The sequence below is a fragment of the Hordeum vulgare genome, chromosome 7H (assembly GCF_904849725.1).
Source record: "Hordeum vulgare subsp. vulgare chromosome 7H, MorexV3_pseudomolecules_assembly, whole genome shotgun sequence".
Taxonomy (NCBI): Eukaryota; Viridiplantae; Streptophyta; class Magnoliopsida; order Poales; family Poaceae; genus Hordeum; species Hordeum vulgare.
The window spans coordinates 604,940,752-604,951,066 of record NC_058524.1 but is presented as its reverse complement, the minus strand read 5'-3'; the positions used below and the strand labels follow the sequence as shown (position 1 = coordinate 604,951,066).

Here is a 10,315-nt window from a genome sequence, read left to right as displayed (position 1 = left end):
CGGAAAGTTTGGGCCGGCGCAGATCACTCCCCTTAATCAAACGCCGGAGAATGCGTGGGCATGGCTCGGCGCAGGCCTCGTCGTTCGGGAATCGGATAGAGCCGCGTACCCAGCGGAACAGCGGCATCATCGGCGACGGCCACAACCATCTCCACCGCCGCTCCCACATAAAACACGCCCACTGTCACGTGGGCCCCCGAAGAGAAAACGTTGGCACATGGCGATAGCGTTTCCGAAACCGCACCGCCCCGAATCCGCCACACACACACACCAAACGGACGTGCGGCGCGGCCCGAAACCGCCGGCCCGGTATATTCTCGGGCCCCAGTTTCTATTTTCCCACCCTCCCTCCACTCCCCCCCGCCCCCGCGCCCTCCTCGCTCGCCTCCCATGGAGTCCTCCGCCGCGGGCGGCGACCCGCGCCCGTCGCCGTCCGGGGGCGCCTCCCCTCCGCCCCCGCCCCCGCCCCCGCCTCCCCGCGGGTGGCTCGCGGGCCTCGTCTCCGGCGCCGGCCGCCTCCTCGCCTCCGTGCTCGGCCCCGACCCCACCTCCTCCTCCCCGCGGGGCTCCGCCTCCGCCGCGTCGGGCGGGTCCGCCTCCTCCTCCCCGACCTCGCTCCGGCCTCCCCGCGCCCGCCGCGAGGGCCTCCACGGCGGCGCCGACGCTGGTACGCGAACCCGAACCCGACCCCCCTCCTCCTCGAATCACGAACCCCGTGTCGTCGCCGCGGTTACCGTGCCGCATTGGTTTCCGTCCGAGTTTTCCGCGTGGACCGATGCCTCGGCGCACTTTCTCGCCGTGATCTCGCAGGCGTTGCTGGCGCATTTTCCAACCCTCTTCGAGTGTCCCCTATGGCGAACCGCCCTCCTCAATCAAATTACGAATTCCGAGTTGGCGCCCTCGGCCGGGGCCGTGGACGCAGTGCCGCATCAATTTCCGTCCAAATTTTCTGCGTACCTCCGTGTTTGGTCTAGTTTCCGTCGTGATCCCACAGAAATCGCGACGAATTACGACTGAAACCAAATGATTTCACATTTCCAGTCATTAATTTCTTACACGATATTTTCGTGGAGCCTTCCACACTGCAACGAGTAAATGCTCCATCATTCAGTCGTTTCGCCTTTCGGCAGTGCTACTGCATTTTGAACTCCGTTTGCAATGCTCCCTGATAGAAGTCAATCAGTGTTCACTACTATAAAAAATGGCGTCGGGTCGTGAGCCTAAGTGCACTGGCACTAAGTCACTAATTAACTGGTTTAGAGGGCCAGTTTATATAACCCGTAGATTCCTGTGCTAAGCGTTTATTTGGATGCATGTATTTTTTGGAGGCCATCCAATGTTTGCCAATAACTTGGCCCTCAAAGGCCATACCAGGCTACCAGCATTCATAGTGCTAATCCAAAATACTACTTGCATAATGTTGAAGCCATCAAATGTCATCATCTATCGCATTGTTTTGAAGCCTCTCAGTTTCCCCATATTTATTGCACAATCTTCTAGCACTCTGTTCTCAATTATGATGAAAATTAAAAAATGTGGTTGAAAAGAGAATTACCTAAATGAGTGAGCACTCAGATTGTTTCTCCTTCATTTTCTATTTTCTGAAGATACACTTTATTTTCCCCCTTTGGTGCTTATTACTTTCTCAGCTCTGAACAACATATTTTCGCACTTGCATGTTTTGTTTTCCGTAAGATTTTCAGGCAAATTCCCAAGTGCTCTGTGCTAGTTATTTTTCCTGTAAATAAAATAATCCCTAACTTAGTTGGCATTACATTCAGCAACTCGTGTGAATAAATTATTTGATGTGCCTACCTGGCGATTTCTTGTATTTCACAGATTTTGATGATTCTATGCGTGTTCCATCGAAAAATAACATGTTAAACCAGGTATCCCACATCCCTTTTTCTTAACATCCATTTCTCACTTCTAGGAGTGATTCCTCAGTTATCTAAGGACTTCCTATGGTGTCATCTTTTTTTTTTGCTTTCTCTAGAGTGGGAAGGAGACTGTCCTGAAAGACTATACGCAGGGATCCCTAGCAATTGTATCAGAAATTGAGCCAAAAGATGCCATAATGCAGTTGCTTATGCAGGAAACCTACTCAAGGTATTATATATCTTGTTTACTTCCATTGATGCCCACCTGGAAAGTACCCCCTCCGTTCCTAAATATAAGGTGTATTAGTTTTTCAAAAAGTCAAAGGGTGTCTCTGTTTGACCAACGTTGTAGCAAAATATATAAATATTTACAATACTCAATATATCAAATATAAAAGCATATTTCATGGTGAAACGGTGAAAATGATTTGGTATTCTAGACATTAATATTTTTGTCCATAAACTTGGTCAAAGTTAGGGAAGTTTGACTTTTTGAAAAAATAATACACCTTATATTTAGGAACGGAGGGAGTACTGTTTAATTTGCATTTTTCTTTGTGGTGCCAGCACATGGCTATTCTTATCTCTGGACATATATTTAAACATGGGGCTTTATTTGGACTATGTTTCACACTGATGAAACAAAATGAAGTGCAGTCTTTTTTTTAGTTAACGCACTCTGCATTTTTTGTGCTACAATATGAAAATTTGGCCTATGCAAAAGGATTATTTGGTTTGACCATTGTGAATTGACTATGCAACTCTAATTAACCTCCTAATTTGAACAGTGGAATGCGTTGGTGCATCACTAGCTCATCCTTCATAAGCATAAGTGAAGGATTGTGTCACCCAACGATGAATGAGCTGATTCCTCGATCCAAGCAATCCCAGTGTTTCTAGAGTAACTCTTTTCTCTTGTCTTGGCATTCGTGTAAACAATAGATCCAAGACTATCTGTGCCTAGCTCTCAAAACTTGTATGTATATTGATTACGCATGCACAATCTGTAGTTCTGTACATCATTAATAATGCTTCAGGGCAAAGCAATTAGCGCATGAAACATTATTTACATACACATATTCTATATTTCATTTTGGGAAATGGGGATGAATATCAGGACACATGTCGAATTGTGATCTACAATCGAATTGGTGTTAATTTTTTCCTTAGTTTCATGATTATCTTGACTTTTTCTCTCATCAATGCACCAATAAACAAAGCTTTTGTGTTTTCTCGAAAAATAATGATTCTCTAGCTATTTTAGAAGTTGCTGGATTGTTTACCCTCAAGAATCAATTATGCGATGTTAAACTGTTAGTCCAGCTTGCATCCTGTATAATAGCAACCAAAAGTTGTGACTGAAGATTCCTTTATCGTATAACATATACCTCTATTCTGGACAAACTAACGTCTATTCATTGCTGAAGATTTAAATTACACTACTGATACATTATTTCGATCCTTAATTTTAATGTTAGGTCTGAGTGCAGTACACTAATAAAGATAATTCAAGATCGGGTTGTGGATCCAGATTCAGGTGGAATTGCTGATGGTGAGATTGCTCTTCCGATCAGTTGGAAGGCTGACAAACAACCAACCCTTGGATATTCTTCATTTAGTCCAAATGTGTCCTCACCTTCAACATCAAGCTTTCAAATCCATGGCCATGGTGTTGATAATAGTGCTGCTGCCGACACAGTTCCAATATTAACTCCTGCCAGTCGTAGCCTTTTCAATGATCAAGCTGACAATATTCAGTCTGTGAGTGATCTTGCTTGTACAAAAAATAATTTTCATGTGTATGGTATCTCAACTTTCAAGCCCATATGGTTGTATGCCACCCCTGTTTGTCTAAGGGAACACTGGACTGCAGGCTTTCAAACGAAGATACTCTGTTGTGCGGGATACTCCCGAGGACCTTCGAAGAGTCAGGACAAAGCCTGATGGAAATCCGATACACATCACAAAATTTAAGAAAGTTGATGTTGTTAGAAATCGTCCAGGTATAGATTACAAAAGAGCTTCTGCAATTCTCTGAGAATTGCCATTAAGTTTTTGTCTTACTAACCATCTGCAATTATCTATGCACATATTTCTTCATCAGCTACAAGTTCTTGCGAAATTTTTAATTCCAATAATATGTACTCGAAGTTTTTTCAGGAGAAGCCAATAAGCTGTTATCAGATGTTTCCCTTCTTGGGGCAAACAACTTGGCACATTCTAAGAGTGTCTCGAAAGTTGAAAGAGCTAATGAAAAGTTGGATGTCCCAAGCAAACCTCCGGCAGTGCCAAATAAGGTACTAGAACCCCTCTAAACAATTGATATTTTGGTTATCTTTCTATTGTGTCAGTCAAATAACAACTGTAGTAATGTGTGCTGACATGAAAGATAATGTCAACCTTTATGATAGGATCTGAAGAACGGCCTTCCTTTGAAGGTGGAAACTTTGGATGGTCTTATTCCTCTTGAGCAGAAGATGATGGACTTGTCGCACCAAAAGCATAAGGGTTTGTGATCTTCGATTTGCTATGTTTGCTGATTTGTAATGAGCATGATTCCTAATTTCTGATGCTGCTGATTGGTAATGAGCATGATGCCTCATATCCGATGCTGTTGTTGCTGTTGCGCAGATGCTGCATATGATGATTCAGGTTCTGTTTCAAAATTAATGTTCATGGGGGATATTGAGGCCACACCTAGGTACGCCATATCGCGCCCCACCCATTTCATTATTGTTGTGACTGTTCTTTGTCATTAAAACCTGGTATTTTCATCTAGATCATTCTACTATTTGCCGGATCGAAATTTATGCTTGCTGTTGCTATCACGCAAAGTTGTCAGCTGATATGGTGCTTATTAGGATAGCCGATATCATCACCATCTTTTTTACTCCCTCCGTTACTAAATACTACCTCTGTCCGGAAATACTTGTCCTAGAGATGAATGTATCTAGACTTATTTTAATTGTAGATACATCCATTATATGCATTTTTAGGACAAGTATTTCCGGATGGAGGGAGTATTTGTCTTTTTAAAGATTCAACTACGGACTACATACGGAGCAAAATGAATGAACTTACACTCTAAATTATGTCTATATACATCCGTATGTAGTCCGTAGTGAAATCTCTAGAAAGACAAATATTTAGGAACGAAGGGAGTACTCTATATCAGGAATACAGCAATGCCTCACTCATAAGGAGCTACCTCATTGATCACTTTTTTAACTACAATTTATAGTTAAAATATGACAGTACGCTGACTACTATTAGCTCCCGTTTGGTGTATGTGATGTTAAGAGGTTACTAGGGAAGTAAAGTTAATATGACTGTCCATTTCAGCTTGCAGCTACAAAACGGGTCCAAGAACCGCAGAAGAAAACAATCCAACTCTCCGAGGACAACCCCGAGAACCACGGACTCGCCCGCCATGGTTACGCGCCGCAGAATCAGCGACGCCACGGTCAAAGCAGAGATCGACCTGCTAGAGCACACGACGCCGGTAACGATCGACAAGGAAGATCCAGACTATGTCCCGGAGAGGAGGCCTCTGGGGAGGCCGAGGAAGGCGAGGTGAACGCGAGGCGACTTGTCCTGGATCCTGTTCATGGGTACACACCTCTCTGTAAACCACCTTTACGCGGGAGGAGGACCTTGTTACCATTGATCCTCACCGAGCATATTTCTCGCTGCCATTCAGGCTTGCCGCCGCGCGTCTGGAGGTGAAAGGATTCGGGAAATCTGCGGTATGGGAGGATGATGAACTGACAGGCCACAACACTGCCATGGAATTATTGCAATGCTTTTAGTCTTGTAGAGACATGCGTGTTGGACATGCGTGATTAGGTGCCTGCCATGTCACTAGTATAACCAAGTGGTTTAGTAAACTAATTCTGCTACATACGTACATCATGGCATGGCCTAGGGTGCGCTGTAAATCGTAGGAATTCAGTTCCATGTTATTCTTGTGTGAAAGACTCGCTTGGTTCAGTTCTCTGACACTGTCATCTCATAGGCTGTTTTTAGCTTGGATTTGCTCTGTCATCTGATACTACCGATAGAATAACCAGACCACAGGAGTGGTAGTTCAGATTCAGATCAGGTGGCGGTCAGGCGCGGGTGGGGTGGACATTCCGAGCGAAACGGCAGGCGGGAGGGCGTGCGAGTGCGACGCTGCAGGCAGGCAGTGGCGGATCAGATGGCGCTGGTGTCCTCGTCATCCTTTGCCGCCAATCCCCGTCCACCCGCTGCCGCCACCGTATCCCCAAAACCCCATCTCCCCTCACCGACACGCTGCACGGTCCACGCCCCGTCCGTACGGCCGCTTCTTCCTGAGCTCGCCGCAGCTGACTGCCACCCACCCAGCGGCGCCGGCGATGGAGGCCACCGGCCGCGGGGTGTTCCAGAACAAGCCCACCCGCCCGCCGGGCCCCAAGAAGCGGCCGCCCCCGTCCCAGCAGACGCTCCTCCCGGCCGCGCCGCCGCCGCAGGCCCCCTCCTCGCTCCCGCTCGACTCCTTCCTCCTCCACCTCACCGCCGCGCCGGCCCCGGCCCCGGCCCCCGTCCCGCGCCGCAACCACCACCCCACCCCGACCCCGTCGACCTCCTTCCTCTCCCCGGCCGCGCAGGCGCTGGTGCTCGACCTCTCCTCCACGCCGCTCCCGGCCCTCCCGTCCTTCCTGGCCTCCCGCCGCGACGACCTCCTTCGCGCCGCCGACCTGCCGTCCCTCCTCAAGGCGCTCGAGCTCTCCGGCCACTGGGAGTGGGCGCTGGCGCTCCTCCGCTGGGCGCGCGCCGAGGGCGCCGCCGACGGCCCCGCGCCGTTCGAGATGGTCGTGCGCGCGCTGGGCCGCGAGGGCCGGCACGACGCCGTCTGCGCGCTGCTCGACGAAATGCCCCTCCCGCCCGGCGCCCGCCTCGACGTCCGCGCCTACACCACCGTGCTCCACGCGCTCTCCCGCGAGGGCCGCTACGACCGCGCGCTCCGGCTCTTCGACGAGCTCCGGCGCGAGGGCGTCGCGCCCACCCGCGTCACCTACAACGTCGTGCTCGACGTCTACGGCCGCATGGGCCGCTCCTGGCCGCGCGTCGTCGCGCTGCTGGCCGACATGAGGGCCGCGGGGGTCGAGCCCGACGGGTTCACCGCCAGCACCGTCATCGCCGCCGCGGGCCGGGACGGGCTCGTCGACGAGGCCGTCGCCTTCTTCGAGGACCTCAAGGCCCGCGGCCACGCCCCGTGCGTCGTCACCTACAACGCCCTCCTGCAGGTGTTCGGCAAGGCCGGGAACTACACGGAGGCGCTGCGGGTGCTCAGGGAGATGGAGGACGCCGGCTGCAAGCCTGACGCCGTCACCTACAATGAGCTCGCCGGGTCGTATGCCAGGGCTGGGTTCTACCAGGAGGCTGCCAAATGCATCGACACGATGATCGGCAAGGGGCTACTGCCCAACACGTTCACCTACAACACCATCATGACGGCGTATGGGAACGCCGGGAAGGTGGACGAGGCGCTCGCCCTGTTCGACAGGATGAAGAAGAATGGGTTCGTCCCGTACACGAACACCTACAATCTTGTCCTCGGCATGCTGGGGAAGAAATCAAGGTTCGCGGCGATGCTAGAGATGCTCGGGGAGATGTCGAGGAGCGGATGCACGCCGAACCGGGTGACATGGAACACACTGCTGGCGGTCTGCGGGAAGCGAGGCATGGAGAGCTATGTCACTCGGGTGCTCGAGGGGATGAAGTCCTGCAAGGTTGAGCTGTGCCGAGACACCTACAACACACTGATATGTGCTTATGGCCGGTGTGGTTCGAGGGCCAACGCTTTCAAGATGTATGATGAAATGACCGCCGCCGGCTTCGCCCCTTGCCTCACCACATACAATGCGTTGCTGAACGTGCTGTCTCGCCAAGGGGATTGGACCGCCGCGCGTTCCATCGTAAGCAAGATGAAGAGCGAGGGTTTCAAGCCAAACGACATGTCATACTCGCTGCTGCTCCAGTGCCACGCAAAGGGTGGCAATGCCGCGGGGATCGAGGCCATCGAGAAGGAAGTCTACCAAGGTAACATCTTCCCGAGCTGGGTCATCCTGAGAACCCTCGTGATCGCCAACTTCAAGTGCCGGCGGTTGGAGGGGATCGAGAGGGCGTTCCAGGAGGTGAAGGCCCGGGGTCACAAGCCTGACCTCGTCATCCTCAACTCCATGCTGTCAATCTATGCCAAGAACGGGTTGTACAGCAAGGCGATGGAGATGTTCGAGTCGATCGAGCAGTCGGGGCTGAGTCCGGACCTGATCACCTACAACAGCCTGATGGACATGTACGCCAAGAGCAACGAGCCCTGGGAGGCCGAGAAGATCCTGAACCGGCTCAGGAGCTCCCAGTCCCAGCAGCAGCAGCAGCAGCAGCAGCTCAAACCCGACGTGGTGTCGTACAACACGGTCATCAACGGGTTCTGCAAGGAGGGGCTGATCAAGGAGGCCCAGAGGGTGCTGTCAGAGATGATCGCCGACGGCGTGGCGCCCTGCGTGATCACCTACCACACGCTGGTGGGAGGATACGCGAGCCGGGAGATGTTCGCGGAGGCCAGGGAGGTGGTCGGGTACATGATCCAGCGCAAGCTGAAGCCCATGGAGCTGACCTACAGACGGGTGGTGGACAGCTACTGCAGGGCCAAGCGGTACGAGGATGCCCGCGACTTCCTCGCCGTGGTCGCGGAGGCCGACACGAACTCCGACGAGAAGCTGCTCGGCGCCCTCACGGCCCGCATAGAGAGCGCCCAGTTCGGGAGATGAGACGACGATGACGACCAAGGTGCTTGTTGATAGAGCTGTGTTGTTGTGGCAGATATGTTGGGTAATTTCCAAGTTTTGGCAGGGGAGCGTAGCTTATTTACTTGTGAAGAAGAAGGACAGTGCTGCGAAATGGCACAGGACAGAATTAGTTTTGCTCGCATTCTTACAAAGTTATTACTATGATGAAAGTCGCATTCGGCTGTACAGTTGTTGGTCTGAATTTTGAGCTGCTTCGGATGTACTCCTTCCTTTTTACTCCGCGTATAAGATTTAGTCAAAGTCAAACAACATAAAGTTTGACCAAATTTATATAAAAAAATATGAATATCTACTACATTAAAATTATATAGTATGAAAATACATCTCGTGATGCATCTGATAATATTGATTTTATGTTGTGAATGTTGATATTTTTAATATAAAGTTAGTCAAACTTTATAAAGCTTGACTTTGATCAAACCTTATGTGCAGACAAAAAGAAACGGAGGGAGTATCGTTTGGTTTTGCAGAAGCCTGAACGGAACCCACATGCAGTCAGGAGCTGTCTCTGACCCGTCCGTGCAATCTTTAGGGAGAGAGATCAAACTCTGTCAAGTCACTCACTTGGCTACACAACTGTACGCCGTCAAGTCAGTCGCCTGGCTGTGTGTTTGTCACAGATATTCTGGGCGTATTCTGACAAGCGTCTGAATGTCTGAGTTGCTATAGAGGATGGATGCGTCTATTAATTCGGATTGGAGGGGGTCCATCATTTGATTCGGAGCTGGTTTCCAAAGTGCAGAGCATCCTCAGTTGCTGAAGCCTGAACTCAGATCGTGCCGCTTTTCTCGATCACGGCCCCTCCCCCTCCGTGCGTGTACTCTTTGGCTACGCAGGCACTTGCACACATCCAGTGTCAGGTCACACTTGTACGCTAGTACGTACTTGGACAGTTCCAAAGCCGAAGTGTCCCCTGCGTGCACGTACGCCACGGCCTCGCAGCCACGCAAAAGGGACACGCACCCGCGCACGGCTCGGCAAGCATCCGAAATGCGCCCGTCCGTGGTTCGCGAACATTTTCCTGAAAGGGTGTTTTTTTTCTGAAAAATTGGAAACATTGTTTTGAAAGCGTGAACATTTTTTAGAAAACGAACATTTTTTCGAATTGCGACATCATGCCGAAATTTTTTGAGCGTTTTTTAACATAGACAAATCGTTTTTTTTAAACGCGGGCATTTTTTACAAAATGAGGACAAATACTCATCAAAAATTAAAAGTATAAAAATATCAATAGAAACAGAAAAATGAAAAGAAAAACCAAAGAACTAGGTTGCTGCGCTTGAAGTAAACCAGCAAACTAGGCAGGGCTAAACTTTTTCCCCGAACGCAGCGCAACCAACCTCGGCCGTTGTTTAAAAAAAAAAACAATCCCGACCATTTTTTAAAATCCCGGTTTGCCAAACAATCGCAGGGTTTGATTTAGACCGGGATTAGATAGTTCAGGATAGGATTTCGATTTTGGGTTTTATTTCGCCAAACCTCTACGAGTTTAAGGTTTCAAATGGACTTTTTCCCTCTGCTCTGCTCCGTGGTCACGTGCAGAGCCGGCCCTTGTCCGTTCTACCAGCCGTCGTCCTAGTGCTCGATCAATCTCGTTTTCCC

The 10,315-nt window shown here is 50.1% G+C and overlaps 2 protein-coding genes across 2 annotated transcripts; both read left to right on the top strand.

Moving 5' to 3' along the window:
• The first annotated feature begins 390 nt into the window (after positions 1 to 390).
• Positions 391 to 5,874, top strand: LOC123409469. Its single transcript, XM_045102361.1, has 10 exons — positions 391 to 667; positions 1,840 to 1,889; positions 1,997 to 2,109; positions 3,359 to 3,641; positions 3,754 to 3,883; positions 4,041 to 4,177; positions 4,292 to 4,388; positions 4,512 to 4,581; positions 5,223 to 5,491; positions 5,581 to 5,874. The coding sequence occupies exons 1-9, from the start codon at positions 391 to 393 to the stop codon at positions 5,455 to 5,457; spliced, it is 1,392 nt and encodes a 463-aa protein (XP_044958296.1). The 3' UTR covers positions 5,458 to 5,491; positions 5,581 to 5,874.
• Positions 5,875 to 5,969: 95 nt separating this feature from the next.
• On the top strand, positions 5,970 to 8,915 carry LOC123409613 (pentatricopeptide repeat-containing protein 10, chloroplastic). The gene has a single exon (XM_045102466.1). The coding sequence runs from the start codon at positions 6,257 to 6,259 to the stop codon at positions 8,672 to 8,674; it is 2,418 nt and encodes an 805-aa protein (XP_044958401.1). The 5' UTR covers positions 5,970 to 6,256; the 3' UTR covers positions 8,675 to 8,915.
• The last annotated feature ends 1,400 nt before the right edge of the window (positions 8,916 to 10,315 follow it).

Excerpts from the sequence above, each read along its gene's own strand:
- LOC123409469 (XM_045102361.1), top strand. The coding sequence starts at position 391 with ATGGAGTCCTCCGCCGCGGGCGGCGACCCGCGCCCGTCGCCGTCCGGG. Across the intron at positions 2,110-3,358 it reads ATGCAGGAAACCTACTCAAG|GTCTGAGTGCAGTACACTAA; the intron begins GTATTATATATC and ends TTTTAATGTTAG. Across the intron at positions 4,389-4,511 it reads GTCGCACCAAAAGCATAAGG|ATGCTGCATATGATGATTCA; the intron begins GTTTGTGATCTT and ends GCTGTTGCGCAG.
- LOC123409613 (XM_045102466.1), top strand. The coding sequence starts at position 6,257 with ATGGAGGCCACCGGCCGCGGGGTGTTCCAGAACAAGCCCACCCGCCCG.